We start from the raw sequence: 24,284 nt of genomic DNA, 5'->3' as shown, positions 1-24,284 counted from the left end.
TCACTCCAAAAACACAACCAACACCCACCTCAACCGTCTAGGGAAATGGGGCTGGTGGGGTGGGATGGCACTGAGTTGAGTATGGAGAGAGACTGAGATCACAGTATGCCCAAGGTTGGTGGTGGGTTGGGTTCTGGCAAAGCCGTGGTCTTGACAGCCTTCCTCCAGGACCCGCCCACCTTTTAGATGGGGAAACTAGGGGAGTCACCCTGTGCCCACGGCCACTCCTGGAGGGTGGTCAGGCAGACTCACTCCAGGCTCTCCAGGCCCTGGTTCACCTCCAGGGCCATAGCCAGGGCCTCGGCACCTCCATCACCGATGCTGTTACTGGAGAATCTGCAAGAGATGAGCCGAGGGTGAGCTGGTTTTCTGGAGAAGCCTGGCAGGGCGGGGCGGGGACCTGGGGTCAGGGAAGCGCTCCAGGGCCGTGCTTCCTCTGCTGTGTTAAGGGTGCCCAGTGCACAGCCCGTGCAGCTCGAGTCCGTCGCCGGTAACCTCTGCAAGTGACTCCCTACGGCCTATAAGAGATGGAGGCAGCAAAGTACTTGACTCCCTAGCAGGGAGCAGGCCCAACTCTTGTGGTACTTTATGTGAAGGTAACCAGGAAGTGCTGGGAAGGCAGTAAATTTAAGGCTGAGACAGTCCCAGTCCTGGGAATCTGTAGTCCAAAGCCAGCTATCTGGCACCCATGCATCCATCCGTCTGTCCGTCCATCCATCCATCCTCGTGCTCAGAGATATTTATGATGGGCTAGGCATTGTGCCAGTCACTGAGGATGCAGATTTGGCCTTTCTGCATTTCTCACATGAGCTCCTTCAGACTCCTGTTCTGTTTCAGGGTATCTGCCATCTGCTGGGCTCCCACAGGCCCGATGGTATTCTTCTGTAGGCTGTGGGAGAGGAGAAGGGTCTTTCAGCAAAGCCGGCCACAGCCATTCCCACTCCAGGGCCAGTCTGGTTCAAGGTGAGAGGTCAGAGACTGCTCAGGTGCCCTCTCCATTTATCACAGCATCGGCAGAGTGGTTTCTAGGAAAGGCGTGTGGATTGTTGCCAAAGTGATGCCAGCAGATTAACATCATTCTGGGGCGGGGGGGCGTCGGAGGCAAGGACACCTGGAGCCTCCCTCGTCAGAAGCTGGGAAGCAGTGACCAGAGGACACGTAATATCCAGCAACCTCTCAAGTGGCGACTTCTACATACGAGTCCCACTGGCTCCTCACCCAGTCAACCCTCTCAACACTCAACCATCTACCTCCCTCCAGACTCACCAGCAGCCTGCCACCCAACCCTCCCTCGGGCAGACCCTCTGTTCAGGCCCTTCTCCAACAGCTATTCCCTTTATACCACATCTGGAGGAGGGAGATGTTACCAGGAGCCCCTGTGCTCACCCTAGGAGGACAGGCAGGGCAGGACCTGTCTAGCATAAGGCTAAATACATTGTAAGCAGTAGGGAATTTTCCCCGGTTCCAAAAAGGAAAGAGCCCTCTCTTTCCCTTGGAGTGTTCTTTGAGAAAACTTGCAAGGGTAAAGCTGTCCCTTTGAGAAGGATGTAAATCTTTTTAAAAGCTAAATAACCCTCTTGCCAGATTTACAGCCTATAGGGACCTTGGAGCCCTGTCTTTGAAGGGTACACGTCAAGGAAGAAAGCACGACTCCAAGTTGTCATAAAGATAGGAGGAGTGTGGTTTTGCCTTGGGATAAAGGTGATTAGTTACACAGATGGCTACCCCAGCTACCAAGCAAATTTAAGAAAAACTATGTGCAACAAATGGTGCTGTCCAGTCATCTTACTTGAGGAAACTTCTCTTGAGAGCACACATATGGTGGGTTGTCTCTGCTTGGCTGGAGAAAAGGGTGAGATTTGTCTTTGCCGTCTTGTTGGTAGGTAGCCAATGATGTGCACTGCAGTCTAGTTGAATATTCAAAGAACTAAGCTGTTTCATTCTTTACTACATTTGTAGAGAGGATTCTCTGCATTGGCAGAGGCTTTATTTTTAATTATTTTCCAACGTCTGTTCTGTGGAAAAGCAGTGGACATCAAGATTTCCAGGGGCCATCCAGATGGGTCAGAAAGCCTCAGGACATCTCCCCAATCATCCCTCACAGAAAACAGACAGGCCCTTGGAGGAGGAGAGCAGAGAAGAAGGGGTCTCTGCTGGTCAGCATGTCTACTTACTGCAGCACAGAGAGGGTCCGATTGGCAGCCAAGGCCTCAGCCACGGACCTGGCACCATTATCTCTGATGGCGTTGCTCTGCAGGCTGTGGAGGCAAGGAAGAGTGCGTCAGCAATGGTGTGCGTGGGGGTGCCCAGTGGTGGCCTTAACCTCTACTGCGGTTTAGCAAGGCTCAAGGGATGAGGCGAGGGGTGGGGGGAGAAGCTGACTGCTACGTCCCCTTACTGCCCACCACACAGGATTTGGGAACAGTTGGTTCTTTCCAGTGCTGCTCTGCCGTTAGGATTCCCTCTGGGTCTCTAAGCATTTGTCTATTGACTGGGAACAAGGTGCCCATGGTATCTGGATAATGATAACTAGGTTATCAACAGTCTTAATTACAGCTAAAAGCCACAGCATCCAAGTGTTGACAAGGATGTGGAAAAATTGGAACCTTAACATACTGCTGGTGGGAATGTAAAATGGGGCAGACCTTGTGGAAAGCGGTCTGGCAGTTCCTCAAAAGGTCAAACAGAGTTACCATATGACACAGCAAATTCCACTAGTAGCTGTCTACCCCAAAGAAATGAGGACAGGTACTCAAATGCTGGTACGTGAATGCGTGCAGCAGCATTATTCACCAGAGCCAAAATGTGGAAACAACCCAATGTCCATCAACTGATGAATGGATGAATTGTGATCTGTCCATACAATGGAATATGACTCAGCCATAAATAGGAGTGAAGCCACTGACACCTGCTGCAATGTCGATGAACCTTGAAGACATGATGCTTAGTGAAAGAAGCCAGGCAAAGGGGTCTTACTGAAGGATTCTATATATATGAAATCTCCAGAGTAGGTAAACAGACAGAAAGCAGCAGTCCCTGGTGGCTGCCAGGACAGGGTGTGGGGAGGAGGGGAGAATGGGAAGTGATTGCTAATGGATGCGGAATCTACTTTTAGGGTGATAGAAATATTTTGGAACCTGATAAGGTGATGAATGAACAACTGTGAGTGTGTTAAGTGTCACTGAAATGTATACTTTAAAATGGTGAATTTCACCCCAATAAAAATGAATAAATGGAAAAACAAATGACAGTACGCATTCAATTAAGGATGGATACAACTATAGGCCCCTAAGAGCACAGCAAACTGCATCAAACCATAAGAATATTCTGGAAGATGGGCTTTTCAGTGTCCTGGAAAACACCTCTGGGGAACATTCTGACACCATGGCCGTGGGAGTTTCCCACTCGATGGAGGACAAGAGGTTTTCCTCATAGATTATTTTGCCTTTCCTCCTCTGTACAACCCCATCCTCCTTCTCCTCCATCCTCTGACTAGGCTCTAAACAGAAGGACAATGACCAGGGAAAAGCTGAAGGACAATGACCAGGGAAGAGCTGAAACCTGAAACTTGTGTAGGATACTAGATCATGTGGTATCCACCTAGATGGGAGCCAGTATAGCATGCCCGCCATTTTGAATCATCTCCCACTCCATGGTTGGCACCTGGGAGAGGGTTTTCTGGGTCCTCTACTGATTACATCGGGAGAGGGAGCAGATGGCACATACCTCAGAAAGGCCAGAGTGCGGTTAATCTTCAGAGCATCTGCCAGAGCCTTGGCGCCTTGAGGTCCAATGGAGTTACTGCGGAGGCTGGAGGAACAAAGAGAAAAAGAACTCGTTGTTGTTTGTTTGTTTGTTTGTTTGTTTTAATGCAATTCCCAGGGAGGAAAAAAAGAACATAAGTTACCCAACCTTTAAATCTATGCTTCTTGAAAATAATGTATTGGAGTTTAGAATTTCATGTATTGGAGTTTAGAATTTCATGTTTTGCAGAGACCTTTATTTAGGTGAACAAGTAAGGAATTTCCCAGGATGGCCCCATGTGATGGGGAGAAGAAAGCAGGCTCTGAGGGACTTGGCTCAGGCCAGGTATAGAGAGCTGGGAGAATAATGTCAGCCTCAGGGCCAAAATCCCGGTGCCTCCCCGGGCTGGTCCCAACAGCTGAGGAGGAGCCAGGATTTTGCTTGCTCAGCTGTCCTTCCACCCCACCCAGGGGAGAGTGTGGTCTAAGGGACTTCATGGATGGCTCACAAGCTGTCCGTGGCCCAATGGGGGAACGTTGGCTTTATGTGTCCTACTTACTCCAGAGCAGTCAGACTTCTGTTGACCAGGAGGGATCTGGCCAGAGCTTTGGCCCCTTTGTTACTGATCTGGTTCTCAGCCAGGCTGCGCAAGGAGAAGGAGAGGAGTGGTTACTGCAGGTCCGTAAATCTCATTGCCTCTTCCTCAACACCAGGCTTGTGATCCAAACCTCTCGGTTTCACCAGCATCATGAAGGACACAGGTGGAGATGAGGTGAGCCCAGAGTGGAAGTGCCCAGCCCAGGAAAGCCTCTGAGCCAGGTAAGGTAGGGCCAGAATGGGGGACAGACCCTCACACTGGCAGAGTCACGGGGCAAAGTTTGGCCAGAATCTGGCGCAGAAGCTTCTGCACCAACGTCTCGGCGGAGAGCCTGGGCAGTTACAGAAGTCTCCCGCAGAGACCCCCACCCAATGGTGTGCTGCAAAAAACAAAATACAGAAACACTGACGTGTAGCGTCGGCCAATTTCCATGGTGTAAATACCCTCACCACAGCCAATTTCAAGCACTCCCAGCTTGCAAAAGTTCCTAAAACTTTAATAATCCGCTCTCACGAACTGGTGGCCAAATTCATAGTTCTCACCGCTGGCCCCAGTCCTTTTTCTAATGCAAGAGAGGAAGAGGGTACTTATTACAGAACTAATTTGAAAGTAAAACAAAAACCAAAAAAAACTTGTGTCTGCCCTGAAAGGGTAATTTCAGGAATAAGCTGGTGGATCATGTCGCTTCATGGACACGGTTTCGGAAATGGTGGCTACCGAGCTTCTTTACAGCTTCTGAGGCATTTAAAACTATGGAGGACCCGGGAGGTACAGTTAGAATCCCCAGTGCTTTTCAAGCTGTGTTTCAAGGGCCCCTGGTGTTCCTCAGAAAAGCCTCAGGAGCCCCTAGAGGCTGAGGGGGAACCAAGCACCCCTCTTCTTTCAATTCCAGCAGCTTCTAGCTGCGCATCCCTTACTGGAGTCCTGCCTGATAGACCACTTTTAAAAAGGGTTATGTTGCTTAAACTTTGAACATGAGGACCGCCTTCTGTATAAACGTTCCTGAGTTCTAGAACGCCTCTGTCCCCCCCCCCCCGACTTGCAGAACGTTTCAGAAGTAATATTTCATGAGCCATGTGTGTATTCTAAAGGGTGCCTTGGACATTTCACACAGGGATGTGGCCCATGAGGACCAACTACAGGGAGGTGAAGAAGAGCATGTGGCCAGAGAAGAAATTTTGGGTTTTTGTTCAGAAAATATTCTGAGCGTTATCTAGACTCCTTTATGCAGAACACTGAAAGTTGACTATTTTGCTGAAGGCTCCCATGAAGGAAAAAATAATGAAAAGTTGTTGTTATCGTGTTTCTTTCAAAGAGATTGCATTTATATCTCTGGCTAACAAGACAGAATCCTGCTGAGAATGGCTGGCCCTTGCACAGTGCCCCTCCTGTGCCTGGCCCGTCCTCACACTTCCCTTGCATTAACCTGTGGAGCTGCTCGACAACCCGAAGAGGGAGTTAGTGTGCAGGAAAGGGTTAACCTCACCCCCAGTTCCTGAAAGCAGACCTCTGTTTACCTGGGGGCCTTGGGCCCCTGCAATAGCAGCTTGACCCTTGGAGGGGCTTCCCTTCATGCCCAGCCCCCCACGAAAACTCTGCACACAAGCCTGGGTGAGCCTCGCTGGTGGGAATGCTTGGTGCATGCTGTCACACGTGGTCACCGGGGGAGGGAGGCACTGTGTATGTAACCACCCTGGGAGAGACAAGTGAAAGTCTGCCTGGTCTCCCTGGAGCCCGCCCCACACGAACCTTCCCTCTTTGCAGATTTTCATCTGTATCTTTGGTGTGCCGAACCACAGCTGTGGGTACAAGAGCTCTTCCGCGTTCTGTGAGGAGGGTCAGGGAGACCCCTGGACTTACAGGTACTGTTTTCACCCCATTTTTACCCTGTTTAATCAGAGAGGTGACAGTACAGGGCACACAGGGCCCACCGCTCTCACTTCTGTCCTCAGTGACTTCTTTTTGCTCCTGACTCATTCCACGTTTGTTTTTGTTTTCTCAGATAAGGATGATTTCAGAACCTGGAGGGAGGCTTACGTGAGGATGAAGAATTCCTCTCTGGATCCTATGCTCCAAACTCCTCTCCCTAGTTCCAGCCACCCTCAGGTCATCACATCAGTTCAGCTCCAAACCCGGTGTTACCCAGACTCAAAAATGTTATCACAGGAAGAGAGTTCTTCTGCCGCCAGCATATAGACTTTTGTCTAATTATAATATTAAAGATGCAGTGTTTAAATTGTATTTTTTGCACTCATTTAAATAAAAGTTCAAATTTAAATTCACTTTTTAGATTAAAAACTTTAAAATTTTATTTAAAGATGTGATCGCATTCCTCTGATACTGTTTTGAGGGCCAGCTCTGAGAGGAGCTTAGAGAAGACCCAGCCTGGCACCACATCAGAACATAGAGTATTCGGAGACATGCTTCCATGTCCATGAGAGCATCTAACCCTCACCCTGTCCTTTCCCTCTTCTCACAGATGAGGCACCTGAGCCTCTGGAACTTTCTGGAATGGGCAGAACAAGCAACGTGCATCCTGAGCCACGTACTTCAAAGGCACCTCTCCTTGAAAGCACCCCTGGCCGGTTGAGCAGAGAGGAGGATGGGAAAGGAGCCCCAGACCCTATGCAGCAGGTGGGCACCCCGGATGGGGTCTCCTGGGTCCGCGTTACCTGATCCTCTGAATGCGACAGTCCTTCCCACTCAGCACGCTGCCCAGCAGGTCCATCACAGGGTCCTGGAACTGGTTGTTGTCCAGCCTGCGGAAGGCAGGGCAGTGGTGAGTGGTACCAGCGCCCGCCGGCATCATGGCTGCAGAGGTGCCCAGGCTGACGTTTCCGTCGCCATGCAGCCCCTGCCGTGCGGCTCGGGTCCATGCCAGCACACCCACCATGCTCAGCATTTTCCTATGAGGGTGGACTCGGGAGCTCAGTGTTGTGAGCCCTAGGATTCCTACCCAGAGGGGTGTCTTCCCAGCGGCCTAGCACACCCTGTGAGTATGTAGGACACGGGTTGCTAGTTCTCCTGAGGACGTGGCACCTGCTCTCAGGTCCGGAACAGCCCTGGTCTTACAGCCTTCCTAAGGTCCAGAGCACTGGGTGGACGCTGGGCTGGGGGCAGGATGAGTGGGTGCGGCCCCTGTCAGCACTGGGATGGTTCACAGGGTGTTGAAGGTTGACTTGTGTTCCTCAAAAAGATAGGTTGGTGTTCTGACCCCCCCCAGTGCCTCAAGAATGTGACCATATTTGGAAATAGGGTCATTGCGCTTGTGATTAGTTAAGATGAGGTCATTCTGAGCAGGCTGGGCCTGTAGCCCCACATGCCTGGTGTGCCCGTCGGAGGGAGCACTACGCGAAGACAGACGTGGAGGAGGAGTCCGTGTGACCACAAAGACGGGAGTGATGTGTGGACAAGCTGAGGATGCCAGCAAACAGCACCCGCTAGAGAGGCAGGAAGGATGTTCCCCTATGGGTTTCAGAGGGAGCTCAGCCCTGCTAACACCTTGATTTTGGACTCCGGCCTCCTGAGCTGTGAGAGAGTAAGTTTCTGACGCCTTAAGCCGTCCACGTTGTGGCCCTTCTTTACGGCAGCCCCAGGATGCTGATACAGGGGCGTGTGCTGGGGGAGGGGGGGGAGGAACCTTCAGGGCCCCGCCCTCTCCTCCGCCCACACACCTGGCACACCCCGACCCCGGTGCCCACCTCAGGCTCCGGCAGTAGAGCAGCTGGGGCAGCAGGCTCTGGAGGACGCCCTTGCTGAGGCACAGGGACAGGTTGGCCTCCTGGGCGCAGGCATCCGACACCTGCAGGAGATAGGCCAGGGCGGCGCGGTGCTGGGGGCTGGTCAGCCCTGCCAGGCCCCCGCTCCGCATGGCCTCCTCCACGCTGCGGGCCAGCTCTGTGTGCTGCAGCTCGTGCAGGCAGTGTAGGGTGTTGACCGCCCGGGCGCAGACGGCTACGTCGGGGCGTAGGCAGCCCTGCAAGAGCTCAGCCACCTGGGCCCGGTAGCCCTGGTGCTCCCCCTGGGCCAGCAGGGAGCCCGCCAGCAGGGCGTTGACCCTTGGAGACAGGAGTCCTGAGAGGAAGCGCAGGAACACATCCAGCCGCCCGTCCTCTGCCTGCATGGCCCGCTGGGCCGCACTCCGGAAATGGGTGAGGAAGCCGAGGCGGGGCCAGGACACGCCACCCTCGGTGAAGAGGTCGAAGATGGCCCTCTTGGACGCACTGTAATAGTACGCGGCCGCCACGAACTCCTGCAGGGACAGGTGGGTGAAGCAGTAGGCTGTCGAGGAAGCCAGGGTCTCTTCCCGTCGCAGGAAGCAGCCACACAGGGCACTCTGCAGCAGAGCGAGGTCCACGCCAAACGCCTTCAGGTCCTGCTCGTAGAACACGTACTTCCTCCGGACCAGCCCGTGGAAGGCCAGCCGACCCAGAGTCCCCACCATCTTGCGGCTGCTGTGGGCCACCTGCTCGATGCGAGGACTTGCCTTGCCCTTCTCCTGCCCATCCCCACCGAGGGCCATCCTGAAGTACCAAGAGTAGAGCTCGCACAGGGTCCTTGGAGTCCACAGCGCCGAGTCCTGGGGCCCCGGCTTGGTGCGGCTCAAGTGACCCAGCGCCGACCCTGCGAGCCGGCAGAAGGCCGGCACTGTGCACATCAGGTACAGGGCCCTGTCTGCCTGCACCTGCCTCAGGACCCAGTCTGAGAGGGTGTGGTCCTCGGGGAACATCTCCTCCAGACACACCTTGATCTCCTCCTCGTTAAAGCCCCGGATCTCTGTCATCCGGTCCACCAGGCCCCCCGGGATCTGGCCAGCCACGCCAGGGCGGGACGTGACCCAGACAGAAACTTCTGGGAAGAGGTTGCCTCGGATGATGTTGGTGATCAGATGGTCCACCTGGATCTCCTTCTTGGGGTCCGTGCAGGCCACAGTGTTGGAGAAGTCCAGAGGCGTCTTACATTCATCCAGGCCATCCAGGATCAGGAGGATTTTGGGTAGGGCTGCTGCCGCCAGGCCAGACTCCCCAATGTGCGGGAAGACGGAGCGGATGAGTCTGTCTGCAGACAGCTTCTCGTAGGTGTTGAGATCTCGGAAGGTCAAAGGTAGCAGTAGGGAGAAGTCCTTGCCGACCTGTCCCCGGGCCCAGAGGTGGACAAAGTTCCTCACCAGGGTGGTCTTGCCCACACCAGCTACCCCGATGGTGATGGAGATTCGGGGTGGGATAGACACCCGAGACAGAGGCAGGAAGAGTCTCTCCAGGGCGATGGTCCTGGCTGGGTGCCAGCCCCCACGTGTGGTCTCCACCTGCGTGAAGTCATGTTCCTTCAGCTGCAGGTCTGTGAGCCCCTCCACCAGGAGGAGGCTGGTCAGCCTGGGCGAGGGGCCGCCCAGCTCCGGGCTGCCCTTCACCCTATTCAGCAGGGCCTCCTGGCACTTCTGTATCCTCGAGTCTGTGGGACAGAGGCCAAAGGGGAGGGCAGGGGAAGATGGGGGAGGGGAGGGAGGGGTGGAAGGGGAGGGCCCAGGGAGACCCTCCATATGCCTACCATCACCGTGTGGCGTCCTGTCCAGGGTCTGTGGGGTCTGGGAGCTCTGACTGCTCTTCCCGGCCAGCAGGTCCACGAGGACTTTCACTTGCCCTGCCGGGGAGCCAGGGCCTCGGCCCTGGCCTGCCTCCCCACCCGTCCGCACCTCCTGCTTCCTCATGGAGTCCGGGATTGCCACCAGGAGCTGTGAAGAGAGGGCCTGAAGTGCTCTCTGCCGTGTCACCACCCTGGCCTGGGACAGGTGAGTGAGCCTCCAGGGACGGGGAGGCACCCACTCTCTGTCCTTCCCCAGACTGCTGGTGGCCCTCGGTCTGGTCTGCAGGAAGGGCTTGGAAGGGCTGTTTGTTTCCCGGACAGTGAGAGGAGCCCCTGACGCCAGGAGTGTGGGTCGGATGGGGGGGCCTGGGCTGGAACCTGAGCTCTGCCACTTACTGGCTGTGTGACGCTGGGCAGGCCGCCTGAGCTGCTTGTGCGGTGATGTCCTCATTTGTGACCTGGAAATAGGAGGTTAAGGGCAGGTCCGCTCACACGAAGGGGCGAATGAAGGAAGCCAGTCTGGGAAGGCAACTTGGCAAAACTATGGAGATCGTTGGTGGTGGCCAGGAGGGGAGGGGTGGATAGGTGGAGCCCAGGGGCTCTTAGGGCAGTGAAGCCACGGTGCACAGTCCTACAGTAGTGGGTTCGTGTCTTGGTGTGCTTGTCCGAACTCCTACGATGAACAATGCCAAGAGCGTTGCTGTTTTTCTCAGTGTTTCCCTGGGGTCTCCTGACCCACAGGCAGCACTGCCTTCCGCAGCCACGAGGTAGAGCTGTGCCTAGGCACCACCTCCTCACCTTCCTTTTCCTCTCCGAGGATTTGAGTGGATCCCGTAGCCAAGGCTGGCTGCCCCCATGTGTCCCTCCCTCAGCTAAGCTGGACACCAGAGGACCCCAAGCCCACCGCCACCCCCTTCCCCTCCTCACCTGCAGCAGGTGGGATGTCCATCCCACGGCAGCCCCTCCGCCTGGCCCCACGAACTCAGGGGGTGGGGGTCGGCCATCCCTCGTCCACAGTTCTAGGAGAGAAAACAGGACAGAGCACTGGCAGAGGTCCCAGCTATGGCTCCAGGTGGCAAGAGCTGAGATGGGTCTGACCCATACCTCCCAGCCCTCTGCTTCTCTGGGTCTCAGCAACAGTCACTTACGAGGGGTCAACTGGCTCCAGCCCCAAGGGTGCAGCAGACTCCCTGACCTTATATTTACATTGGGCTTTCCTGGCATTTTAACTCAGGGTGAACCTTTTTACCTGGAAAATGCTGCACAAAGCTTAGCGACAAGTAAAATAGCATTTTCCAGCCATTCTGTTCATAGTGCCGCTGAAGAGCTAACTAGGACAATGAATTCAGGGCAGGTGGTGTCCAGCCCAGCTGGGGGACTCGGAGTGCGCTAGTAGAAGGCCAGGGTGAGACCACGCTCCTTATTCTTTCTCACATCCTCTCGCTGTTCTCACTCTTTTGTTCTTCTAAGTGTCAAAACCCAAGTGGAGAGCAAACCAGATGGGATTTGGACTGAAATTGTGTTAATGTGTATAGGCTGGTGTGGGTGTCATTGGTCTTCCTTTAGATCCTGCAGTGAAAGTGTTCTCCCTCATGTGGATCTTGCCAATCCTATTTGTATCTAGATATTTTAAAAGATTTTTAAAATTTTATTTATTTAAGAGAGAGAGCCAGAGCGAGCACAGGTGGGGGGGGCAGAGGGAGAGGGGGAAGCAGGCTCCCTGCTGAGCAGGGAGCCCGCCACGGGGCTCAATCCCAGGGCCCTGGGATCATGACCTGAGCCGAAGGCAGAGGCTTAACCCACTGAGCCACCCAGGCTCCCCTAGATATTTTTAAATAGCTTTGGTTGTTCTTGTGAAGTCTGTTGGTATAAAGAAGACAATTTTTGTCTATTTTATCTCCTATCCGATCAACATATTAAGTATTCACATTAGTTCTCGTCATTTCATGGTTCTTTTTTTTTTTTTTTTGGATTTTATTTACTTGAAAGAGAGAGAGCGTGAGAGAGAGCACGAGTGGGGGTGGGGGGAGAGCAGAGGGAGAAGCAGACTCACCGTTGAGTAGGGAGCTCGATGTGGGGCTCGATCCCAGGACCCTAAGATCATGACCTGAGCCAAAGGCAGACACTTAACTGACTGAGGCACCCAGGTGCCCCTCGGTTAATTCTTACTGCAATGTGAATAAGTTCATCTATTTTCTAAAACCACAGCACTTATCCCAAACGATTTTCCCACATTGGTCAGACCCACTGCTTCCCGCACACAATGGTGAAGGATGGCAGTCGCACGAGGCATCCTTGTCTTATTTCCAGCCCAAGCCTGCAGGCCTGACGTTTGTGACGATGTCTGATTAGTTTTCCTCTGCTCTTGAAAAAGATTCCTTCAGTTCCTTGTCTCCTATCACCATTCAAATAACATTACATGATACTGAAGGCTGCCTGTGTTCCAGACATTCTGTTAAGCACTTACTTCATTTCACTTCTTGTGACAACTCTCAGTTGCATTCTCTCTCCCATTTTATGGATGAGGACATCGAAGCTCAGGGAGATTAAGTGATTTGCCCAAGGATACACAACTGGGGAGCAGTTGAGTTGCAGGAGAAACCAAGGCTTCACTGACACCAGCCTTCATGCTGGATAATCGACTGCCTCTTATAGTGCGTTCCCACATTTTAAAAAATGAGGCATGTCTGTTAAATGGGCACATACCTTTTTAGCAATATCGATACAGCCCCATGATTTATTTCCATTCACTCCTCCGATCAGCAGGTATTTATAGAGGGCCTGTGGTGTGTCCCAGGCACTGGGGGGTGTGAAAGTGAACAAGTTAAACAAAGTCCCGACCCTGTGAGTGTGGCCGGGGTGGGGCGTAATGACCGTAAAAAAGAAGACAAGGAAAGGAGCGAGGCCTGTCTGCTGGTGACGAAGCGCTGTGAACGAGACACGCGGTGCGCATGGCGGAGCGGGATGGCGGTCACCGTGGCCGGAGAAGGCCTCTGTGAGAAGGCTGCTTGTAGAGTGAGAAAGAGTCAATCCTGCCAAGAGCTAGGGAGATAGCAAGCGCCGTGCCCTGCGTGTCAGGGGCGTGGAGAAGAGCACAGATGCTGGAGTGCAGTGAACGGGCGAGGGGACTCACAGGCGGTCGGGAGACAAGGTCAGGGGGCGGTGGAGACCTGCTCACTGGCATAAGCAGTTTGGATCTAAGTGTGGTGGGAAGCCCCTGGAGGGAGTGACATGACTGATTCGTAGCCGGTCTCTCCTTCAGTCTGTGAGCTACACTGACAGATGGTCTAATATTGAGCCAACCTGAGACTCTTCAATACCGTCTTCCGTTTACACAAAGCTCTGTAAAACAGGCTATTTCAGATTAGTGGGAATGGTGTTGGGGCAAACTGGCCAGCCTATGAAAAACATTGTTGGAGCTTGAATTCATAGTGAGCATAAAACTTGATTTCAGTTTCTTTTAAAAGTTGTTTTGAGGGGGTCCCTGCATGGCCCAGTCAGTTAAGAATCCAACTCTTGATTTAGGCTCAGGTCATGATCTCAGGGAGTGAGATTGAGCCCCACCTCCGGCTCCAACTCTTTAAAAAAATAAAGATTTATTTCTTAGAGAGAGAGTGTGTGCGTGAGTGTGTTGGGGGGGGGGAGGGCCAGAGGGAGAGAATCCTCAAGCAGACTCCCCACTGAGCACAGAGCCTCATGCAGGGCTTGATCTCATGACCCTGAGATCATGACCTGAGCTGAAACCAAGAATCCAACAGTCAATCGGCTAAGCCACCCTCTTGCTTTCAATTCTTGAGGGTATACCCACAAGTGGAATTTCTAGGTCGTGTGGTAAGTCTTTTTTTTAACTTTTTGAGGAACTGCCAAACTGTTTTCCACAGCAGCTTTATCATTTTACAGTCCCAACAAAAGTGCATAAGGGTTCCCATTTTTCTACTTTCTCACCAATGCTTGTTGTTTCCTGTGTTTTTGATAGGAGCCATCCTAATGGACGTGAGGTGGTATCTCATTATAGTCTTGATTTGAGCATCTTTTCATGTGCTTAATGCCTAGTTGCATATCTTCTTTGGGAGAATGTCTATCGAAATCCTTTGCCCATTTTTATGTCTGGTTGTTTTTTTGTTGTTGAGTTGTAAGAGTTCTCTATATATTCCGGATATTAATCCCTTATCAAATATATGATTTGCAAATATTTTCTCCCATCCTGTAGGTTCCCTTTTACTCTGTGGGTAGTGTCTTTTGATGTACCAGTGTCCAATTCTCATGAAGCCCAATTTGTCTATTTTCTCTTCTGTTACCTATATATACCTATACCTTTGGTGTCACATCCAAGAAATAATCACCAAATCCCATGTCATGAAGATTTGTGCCATTTTCTGCTAAGAATTTTATTGTTTTAGGTCTTACATTTAGGTCCTTGATTGTTTTGGAGCTTATTTTTGTATATGGTATTAGATAAGATAGGTAAGGGTCCAACTTCATGCTTTTGCATGCGGATGTCCAGTTTTCACAGCGCCATCTGTTGAAAAGACTGTCCTTTCCTCGTTGTCCTTTCTCATTGTACGGCCATGGCACCCTACTCAAAAATCTTTTTACCATATAAGTGAGGGTTGGATTCTGCGCTCTCTATTCAGTTCTGTTGGTTTGTATGTCTGTCTCTGTGCCGGTACCACAATATCTTGATTACTGTAGCTTTGTAGTGATTTCGAAATTAAGAAGTGTGAGTCCTCTAGTTTTGTTCTTTTTCAAGATTGTTTTGGCTGTTCGGAGTCCCTTAAGATTCCATACGAGTTTTAGGATGGTTTTTTCTATTTCTGCAGAAAATGTTATTGAGATTTTAATAGAATTGCATTTGATCTGTAGATAGCTTTGGATAGTATGGACATTTTAATAATACTAAGTCTTCCAATCCATGAACATGGGATGTGTTTCCATTAATGTATTTCTTTAATTTCTTAGACCTGACCTCATAGAATGAGTTAGGAAGAGGTTCCTGGGTGGCTCACTTGGTTAAGCCTTTGGCTCAGGTCACAATCCCAGGGTCCTGGGATTGAGCTCCCTGCTCCATGGGGAGCCTTCTTCTCCCTCTCCCTCTGCCTGCCATTCCCCCTGCTTGTGCTCTCTCTCTCTCTCTCTCTCTCTCTCTGCCAAATAAATAAAATCTTTAAAAAAAACACCAAACAAGTGCCCTCCTTAATACCCATTGCCCACCTAGCCCATTTCCACCCACCTCCCTCCATCACCCCTCAGTTTGTTCTCTATCATTAAGAATCTCTTATAATTTGTTTCCCCCTCTCTCTTCCCACCCCTTTCCATATGTTCATCTGTTTTGTTTCTTAAATTCCACATATGAGTGAAATTGTGTGGTGTTTTTCTTTCTCTGACTTATTTCACTTAGCATGATACTATACACACACACACACAGCACATCTTCTTTATCCACTCATCAGCTGATGGACATTTGGGCTCTTTCCATAGTTTGGCTATTGTTGATCATCTGCTATAAACATTTGGGTGCACGTAGCCCTTGAAATCTGTATTTTTGTGTCCTTTGGGTACACACCTAGTAGTGCAGTTGCTGGATGTGGGTAGTTCTATTTTTAACTTTTTCAGGAAGCTGCATACTGTTTTTCAGAGTGGCTGTACCAGTTTGCATTCCCACCAACAGTGCAAGAGGGCTCCCCTTTCTCCACATCCTCGCCAACATCTGTTGTTTCCTGTATTGTTAATTTTAGCCACTCTGACAGGTGTGAGGTGATGTCTCATTGTGGTTTTGATTGGTATTTCCCTAATGATGAGTAATGTTGAGCATCTCTTCTTGTGTCTGTTGACCATCTGGATGTCTTCTTTTGGAAAAGTGTCTATTCATGTCTTCTGTCCATTTCTTAACTGCATTATTTGTTTTGTGGGTGTTGAGTTTGATAAGTTCTTTATAGATTTTGGATACTAATCCTTTATCAGATATGACATTTGCAAATATCTTCTCCCATTCCATAGTCTGCCTTTTAGTTTTGTTGACTGTTTCCTTTGCTGTGCAGAAGTTATTATCTTGATGAAGTCCCAGTAGTTCATTTGTGGTTTTGTTCCCTTGCCTCTGGTGATGGGTCTAGTACGAAGTTGCTACGACTGAGGTTAAGGAGGTTCCTACCTGTGTTTTCCTCTAGGATTTTGATGGTTTCCTGTCTCACACTTAAGTCTTTTGTCCACTTTGAATTTTTTCTGGCCTAACTTTACAACATGCACAGACTTTGCTCTTTTACCACTCCGTCTGACCCCTTTTGGTTGTTGATGTCACAGTGTTACATCTTTATACATTGTGTGCCCCCAAACATAATTTAATGAATTTTAAAAATTCTTTAGTCTCTTTTCTTTAATTTTAAAAAAATTTTTATGTAATCTGTACACCCATTGTAGGGCTCAAACTCACAACCCCGAGATCAAGAGTCACATGCTCTACCAACTGAGCCAGCCAGGTGCCCCTTCTTTAGTCTCTTAAATTGTGTAGAAACAAAATTTGGAGTTATAAACCAAAGTTACAATAATACTAGCTTGTGCACTAGTTTTTTTTTTTCTGTGAAGTCTGCTAATAATCTTATTGAGGATCCCTTTATGTGATAGTTTACTCTGTCTTGCTGATTTTAACATTTCCTTTTTGTCTTTGTCTTCTGAACGTTTGGTTATAACGTGTCTTAGTAAGGGTCTCTTTGAGTTAATCTCACCTGGAATTTGTTGAGCTTCCTGGATATTTTATAGTGTATTTTTATATGGAAAAAAATTAAGGTATGGAGAATTAGAATACCTTTTTTGGGGGGGCGGGTAGTAATCAGATTCCATTTTTGTCTGGCCATATAGGCCAAAAGCTGGAAATAATATGACAGTGTGATTAAGAAATTGTTTTTTATTTTGTAAATCTGTTTTCTTTTCTTTTTTTCCCTTTCTTTCTTTCTTTCTTTCTTTCTTTCTTTCTTTCTTTCTTTCTTTCTTTCTTTCTAAGTAGGCTCCATGCCCAATGTGAGGCTTGAACTCAACGATCCTGAGAACAAGAGTCACATGCTCTACCAACTGAGCCAGCCAGGCACCCCTACTTTGTAAATTTCAATTGCTTAGATTTTGCTAACAAACATTTATTGCTTCCCCATCTCATTTAACTAGATTGCTTACAGAATTATAAAAGTAATACATGCTCATTAAAAACACTTAAATGATATAAAAGCAAGTAAAGTATATACTTCATTTTCATTCCCTAGGAGTAGTAACCTTTTCTGGTTGATGTTTTGTTTTGTTTCATTTTTTAATTAGGTGCTAGTGCATTAGGGAAAATGAAAGAATAAAAGGTATCAGGGTTGGAAAAGGAAAGAAAAACTGTCACGAGTCACAGTTGACATGATTGTATACATTGAAAATCCAAAAGAATCTACAATTGATTAGAACTAATACATGAGCTTAGCAGGGTTTCTGAACACAAGATCATATAGTAAAAGATCATGCGTAAAAAGATCATATATATTTCTGCTTATTAGCAATAATGAAATTGAAAGTAAAATTTTGAAATATTTTAAAAGCAAATGTCTAAGAGTAAATTTAGCAAAAAATTTGCAAGGCCTCCACACTGAAAACTACAAAACAATACTAAGAGAAATAAAGAAAACCTAAAGGAGGGATTTACCATATTCATGGTTTGGAAGACAATATTGTTAAAATGTCAGTTCTTCCCAAATTGATCTATAAATTGAATGACTTCTTAATCAGAATTCCAGCAAGCTTTTCCGGTGAGGAAGGGAGGGTAGAAATTGGCAAGCTGATTCTAAAATATATATGTAAAGCAAAAGACTCTGGACTAGCCCAAATCATTTTGAAAAAGAAGAACAAAGCTAGACGACTTATACTACACCATATGAAGGCTTAGTCTAGAGCTGTGGGTATTGGCACAGGGCAGACAAATAGAGCAGTACAACAGAGCTTCCAGAAACAGACCCACACGTGTATGGTCAGCAGATGTACAGCAAGGGCTCTGCTGCAGGTCAGCGGAGAAAGGACGGTCTTTGTATCAAATCGTGCTGCTCCAATGAGATATTCTTACAGGAAAATGGACCTTAACCACCCTCCCTCCCACCATACACAAAAAGTAATTCACGCAGGATCATAGATTTAAATGTGAATGATAAGACAGCCAAGCCTTTAGAAAAACTACAGAATACTTGCAGGAGCTCGAGCTAGGTAAAGACTAGATGGAGCACAGAAGACTAACCATGAAAGAAAAGAGTAATATATGGGGATGCATTGAAATGAGGGGTATCTGTTCAACAGAAGACAGTTTTAAAAGGGTGAGAAAGCAAACTGTGGACTAGGAGATGTCTCCAATACATTTAAAAATCAGTAAGAGACAGCCCAGTTAAAAATGAGCCAAAAAATTGAAGATACGTCACAAAAGATAATATCCTTGGTCATCAGAGGGGCACCTGGGTGGCTGAGTTGGTTAAGCATTAGACTCTTGATTTCGGCTCAGGTCATCATCTCAAGGTCGTGAGATCGAGCTCCGCATCCGGCTCTGTGCTGGGTGTGGAGCCTGCTTAAGACTCTCTCTCTCCCCCCCTGACGCTCCCCCCCTTAAAAAGAAAAATTTTTAAAATAGTGAAAAAATATATATCCTTACTCATCAGAGAAATGCAAATTTAAAATCACTTTGGAAAAATGTTTAGTAGTGGTAAGACTAAATATGCCTACTTTTGTGATCCAGCAATTCCCTGCTTGGGTATGTATATACGCAACAGAAAGGAGTGTTTATATCCATTAAAACATTGTATCAGAATATTCTAGCAGCTTTATTCATAGTGTCCAAAAAAGTAGAAACAGCCACTACCCATCAACAAGAGAATGGGATTCCTTTTTTTTGGTACATTCATACAATCAAGTCACACTCAACAGTGTGCTGACTCTCGCAGACGTGTGGAGAGAATTGAGAAACATACTCAGTGATTCCACTTACGGGGAGTTCAATGTCAGGCCCAACCTATCTGAGGCCTTCGGAGTCAAAATAGTGGCTGCTCTTGGGATAGGTTCCGACTGCGGGGGCCTGTGGGAGTTCTGGGGCACTGGAAACCTCTACACATTGATCTGGGTGATCAGCATGATGGTTGATGGGTACGGACGCACAGGTGTGTACATACGTAAAAATCCATGGGGTTCACTTTACTGTCTGTAAGTTATAGCCCAATTTAAAAACAGTTATGCTAGCAGCCATCTACATATGCAAATGTGCCTAACCCAAAGGAAGCAATGTTATTGTTGCCTCTTAGTGCATGAGGCCAGGACGCTAGGGCCTCTGTCTGGCTCTTGGTGTGAGTGATGTCAGGGCACAGCCCAGGGCTGGACTCCAGAGGCGCCCACGAGTGACAGACGGCTGCTGCTGGGGCGGGGTGGTGGTGGCCGGGAGCATGAGGGGACCATGGTGAAGAAGGGCCAGGCTCAGTGCTTCTCCGCTCTGGCAGGACAGTGTCTGGAACACTATTTTTTTAATTAAATTTTTTATTAAAATATGCACAGCATAAAAATTGCCATTGTAACCATTTTTTTTTAAAGATTTTATTTATTTATGTGACAGAGAGACAGCCAGCGAGAGAGGGAACACAGCAGGGGGAGTGGGAGAGGAAGAAGCAGGCTCACAGCGGAGGAGCCTGATGTGGGACTCCATCCCGGAACGCCAGGATCACGCCCTGAGCCGAAGGCAGACGCTTTAACGACTGCGCCACCCAGGTGCCCCATTGTAACCATTTTTTAAGTGTACAATTCAGTGGCACTAAGTACATTTTCAATGCTGTGACTTTCTCATCGCCCAAACAGGAACTCTGCCCCTCTTAAGCACTAACTTGCCATCTTCCTCCACCCAGCCCCTGGCACCCACCCTTCTACTTTTTGTCGCTATGAATCTGACTATGCTAGGGACCTCATATAAGTGAAATTGTATAGCGTGTGTCCTTTTGTGTCTGGCTTCCTTCACCGAGCGTGATTTTCCAGGTTCATCATTGTTTTAACATATATAAACATTTCATTCCTTTTTAAAGCTACATCATATTCCATTGTATAGATAGACCACATTTTGTGTATTCATTCATCCATTGACGGACATTTGGGTTGTTTCCGTCTCTTTTCTCTTGTGAATAGATGCTGCTGTGGACATGGGTGTACAAATATCTGTTCAAGTCCCTGCTTTCAGTTCTCTGAGCTACGTATGTACTCAGAGGCGGAATTGCTGAATCATACGGTCCTTCTATGGAGCACGATTTTTAAAAAGTGACTGCTTAGCCCAACCACCTAGAGATGTATTTAGTGTGAGGTAGGGCCTCAGCATGTTCGTAGTTTAAAGCTACGTGAGTGATTGTAAGGAGCAGCCAGAATTGAGAACCGCTAGACCAGAGAGGCTGGGCAAGTGACAGAGGAAGGACAACAGCAGGCAAGAGTGAGGGGACAGGAGACAAGACCGAGTGTGTCTGGGAAGGTGGGAGGGGTGAGGTTCCCCCTGCCCCTACCCCGCAGTCCCATCATCCTCTCCGTGTTGGAAACCAACACTTCCTCTGAATCAGTCACCTGTCTTTCTTGCCCTGCCGACCTCAGGCCTGGAGGTGCCAGATTTAGCAAATTAAGATACAGGACACCCAGGAAAATTTGAGTTTCAGATAACATCTGTTCTTTCACTATAAGTATATCCCAAATGTTACATGGGATATACTTATACTTTAAAACCCAGGGCCGGGGCGCCTGGGTGGCTCAGTTGGTTAAGTATCTGCCTTCGGCTCAGGTCGTAATCTCAGGGTCCTGGAATTGAGTCCTGCATCGGGCTCCTTGCTCACTGGGGAGCCTGCTTCTCCTTCTCCCTCTGCCGCTCCCCCTGTTTTTGCGCACACTCTCTCTTTCTGTCAAATAAGTAAATACAATCTTTAAAACCCAGGGCCAACATCGGAGGCTGATGAGAGAGCTCCCCCCATGGGACAGCTACCTGGCCACTTGTGTGAACAGGCCCTATGTGTAGCCCAGATGCTGCCCTGCAGGGTGGAACTTGCCCCAGGCCTCTGAGTGGAGTGTTATCTGGTTGCCACATGTCCACCAGGGATAGTCAGAAAGGTCTTGCCCAGTGTAAACACACTCTAGTGAGAGTGGAGGCCCCGCCAGCCACAAGGCGGGAAGACAGAGGGCGGCTGGGCCTTGGGCTGCCTTGGGAATCTGAAGGCCAGAAGTCGGTCAGTATGAGAAGCTCTGAGCTGTCATGGGCAGAGCCAGGCCAGATAGATGCCTGGGGCCCACTGCCTCTCCCCCAGAGGACAGCTTCCCTTTGCCCATGCATCCTCCAGACCTCGTCTGTGGGGTAGGATGCAGCGGAGGACCTGTGCTCTCTGGTGTTGCTGTCACTCAGACCCTGCGACAGCTGAGCTTCTGTCTCATCCCTGAGAAGACACAGGTCCCGATTTACTGATCGCTCTGCCAACAGGTCCTGTCTTGTCCTGCGCTCCCTCCCCAGGGCCTTAGTTGTAGCCAGCTGTGGCCTGTGCATGACAGCCAGCCTCTCTCTGCCCACCTGCACTCCACGGCTGTAAGCGCCCCACAGTGCTGACCTCCTGCCTGAGCTGCCCTTCCCTCAGGCCACAGCCTCTTGGGTGCTCCTCTCTTCCGACTCCCTGCCCCCACTGTGCCTCCCAAGGCCCAAGAGCGCAGTTCTCAGCCCCCTTGACGTAGCCCAGGTCCATGGCTACAGATCACTGGAAACCAAACATCCTTTCCCAGAGGTGGGAGGAAGTGGTGCCTTTGCCACAGGAGACGGCCCTCCTGCCACTGCACTGCCCCTGGGACAGAGGAGGGGCAGCCAGCCTGTACCCCCACCTGGGAGCCAGCCACAGGGTGGCCTGTGATGGCCAGGAGTGAGACCCCCGCTCAGGGAAAGCCTTGCCCCCATTGAGGAGACCCAGAGGAGCCCTGGGAACCCAGGAGCCTGGCCACGGGGAGGACCCCACAGCCAGCAGCCACCCCTGGCGCAGCTCAGTGGCACCTCTTTTGAGAAGGCCTCTGTGGTTACTGTCTCTCAAAATGACGAGCCTCATCCCCATCCAGAGGTGTGGCTGGAAGAGACCCCCCGGGGCTGCTCACCCCGCATGGGGGTGGCGTTTGTGCTGGACCCCAGCCAGCCTGCACTGCCTGCCCTTGGCCCTCAGGACCCTGAGGCAGGTCTGGTACTGTCACCCCCATCTTACAGGTGGAACGGGGATGCCAGGAATGGAGCCTGGGTCTGCAGATTCCAGGTTGCACTCCTGGGCTGCACCATTCAACCTCCCTTCTGTCTGCCTGCCTTTCTGGTTACTTCCTGCTCTTTCTAGCCCATCACTGGTACCTGGAGAGCTGGGCTTTGTCCCCTTGGCCCATCGTGGGCTGTCCTTGGGCACATGTTTGTTTATTCCACACAGTGACCTAGTCCTGCTCAGCAGCTCCCAGCACCCATGGAATATCTTCTCAGCACCCACTGCCCCCGAGAGCAGCTCAGGCCCTAAAAGTCACGGTCCTTCCTGCCAGCAGTCTCTTCTTCCTCCCCCATCCTGTACTGAGCCAGCCTGGGCTTGACTTACCCCCTGGGCTTCGTCGTCCTAGGGATGCCAAGACTGGGGGGCTGGGGGTGCTCCATCCCGGTGCTCCCAGGCTCAGCCCTGCTCCAGTGGACGGAGGCAACTGCGTGGTGGAGGGGTGTCCTGGGATTCTCTGTGACCAGTCAGCTGGGCCACGAGCCCTCAGGATCTGTGCAAGGCAGGAGCAAGGTCCTGTGGCAAGGGCTGGGGAGGCGCTGACTGTGCAGGGCAGTGGGGTTGCAGCCTGCCAGCTCCTGCAGTCCCCCAAGCCCACCGGCTGTCACGGCACTGGGGCTCCTCACCTCTTCCTGTGCCGGGCTCCACCTCAACCCTCCTTCCTGTCTGATTTCAAAAGCCAACAGCCTCTCAGATCAATGAGCCGCAGCTGCCCGGATTGGCCCTGTTACCACCCTGTAAGTTAGAGAGGCAGGGGGTGCCTCCAGGATCTGGATTTGAGGACCCCTGCAGTCGTCATGCTCAAAAGTGAGGTCCAGCCAAGGCCCCAGAGGAAAACAGTCTCACCACCAGCAGACCTTTGCTTTTGGGGGGTGCTAGGGAAACTAGACTGGCTGCAGGGACGTTCAGTGACTTGCCCAAGGCCACACAGCAGGAAGCTGGCCGCTGTGTTTGGAGCAGAGTCCTCTCACTTCCAGGCTGGCACACTCTGCTGTGGCCATGGCCCTCGTCATCCTGTCTAATCCCCCATGCTTTCCTCTCTCTAGCACCCAGCAGGCAGCTGCAACCCAGCTGTACCCCAGTGTCTTCCCAAAGGCAGGCCGGCAGCACCCTGAAACAGCAGAGTGTGGCAGTTCCCTCTGGCCCCGGAGATGGCCCTCAGCACGTGGGCGGCGCTGAGAGCAAAGGGGTGAGGGGGAAGGGCATGTCCAGAGTAGACAACAGGAGAAGCATGACAACAGAGGAAAAGTACAGGACATCCTCCAGTGGCAGGGAGCAAGCCCCTTAATGTGGAGCCATGGAGACAAGGTGGGAGCCAAGGGATGGGTGCCTCAGTTTCCTAAGCAAACCAACTGGGAGCCATTGATGGTTGTAGAGCAGGAGGGTAATGGGTTCAGATGATGTGGCAGCTTGTGGATAAAGGGCAGTGGGAGGGGCCGTGTGCTTCTATCAACCTGTTCTCCAGAGCTCTGTGCAGGTGATGGAGGAGAGGGGAGCAGAGGGAACCGAGGTGGCAGATGAGAAGTACTCTGTGCAATGATACCCTTCTGTGCCCCCCTCCCTGCCTCCCTTCCAGCAGTGCCTTCAGAGGCCCCCGCAGCTTGCCAGGTGCGGGGGGAGAGGCATGGGCCTTGCCCTCGAGAAGCCTGCTGAGGCTCCTGGCCATCAGAGCACGCACCGTAGCCATGGCTGGGACGTGCAGCGAAGGCGTCTGAAACCAGGCCGCCCACAGGATGTTGGAAGCCGCAGGGGCCTGGTGGGTATCCGTCACATGAAAGAGGCCAAGAGGCCTGCTCTGCTCCCCCCTGCACAGCTCAGGGAGGGGGGATCCTGCGCATGGGAGGCAATAGTCCCCTCCGTGGGGGTCTAAGGCACTCTCCCCTGCAACTTTGGCCTCTGCCTCGCATGGATGGCCCATGGCCAGACAGGGCTGGTCCATGGGCTCCCTCTGCCGGCTCCTCCGTGAGAGGCCTAGAGGCCTTCCTCCTAACTCTCCTGGGCATTTGTCTGTTTGGGGCACAGTCTCCCACGGTTGTTCTCACGCTGGGCTTCTGTCCACTCAGAGCTGTGACAGCCAG

The 24,284-nt window shown here is 50.8% G+C and overlaps 1 protein-coding gene across 8 annotated transcripts in view; it reads right to left on the bottom strand.

Annotated features, from left to right (window-relative positions):
* Nucleotides 1–22,829, bottom strand: part of NLRC3 (NLR family CARD domain containing 3) — a 31,404-nt gene extending 8,575 nt beyond the window's left edge. For 5 of the 8 annotated variants that reach the window (XR_005836109.1, XR_005836108.1, XR_005836110.1 and 2 more), the window contains exons 1-11: nt 22,534–22,829; nt 10,853–10,944; nt 10,322–10,598; nt 9,890–10,073; nt 8,044–9,793; nt 7,015–7,101; nt 4,304–4,387; nt 3,727–3,810; nt 2,175–2,258; nt 806–889; nt 253–336 (exon numbers count right to left, since the gene is read on the bottom strand). Coding sequence is in view for 4 of the 8 variants with exons in the window: in XM_040635422.1 (XP_040491356.1) it covers nt 253–336; nt 806–889; nt 2,175–2,258; nt 3,727–3,810; nt 4,304–4,387; nt 7,015–7,101; nt 8,044–9,793; nt 9,890–10,049 (2,417 nt within the window). In the remaining 4 variants the exon portion in view is untranslated. Of the gene's footprint in view, nt 1–252; nt 337–805; nt 890–2,174; nt 2,259–3,726; nt 3,811–4,303; nt 4,388–7,014; nt 7,102–8,043; nt 9,794–9,889; nt 10,074–10,321; nt 10,599–10,852; nt 10,945–22,533 lie in introns of those variants that run through there. The other 3 variants (XM_040635423.1, XM_040635424.1, XM_040635425.1) reach the window with 3 other exon arrangements.
* Between the last annotated feature and the right edge of the window lie 1,455 nt (nt 22,830–24,284).

Source organism: Ursus maritimus, unplaced genomic scaffold, assembly GCF_017311325.1.
Source record: "Ursus maritimus isolate PB19 unplaced genomic scaffold, ASM1731132v1 scaffold_2, whole genome shotgun sequence".
In the NCBI taxonomy this organism is placed as follows: Eukaryota; Metazoa; Chordata; class Mammalia; order Carnivora; family Ursidae; genus Ursus; species Ursus maritimus.
Note: the sequence above shows the minus strand (reverse complement) of the source record. Positions and strands in the feature narration are given on the sequence as shown.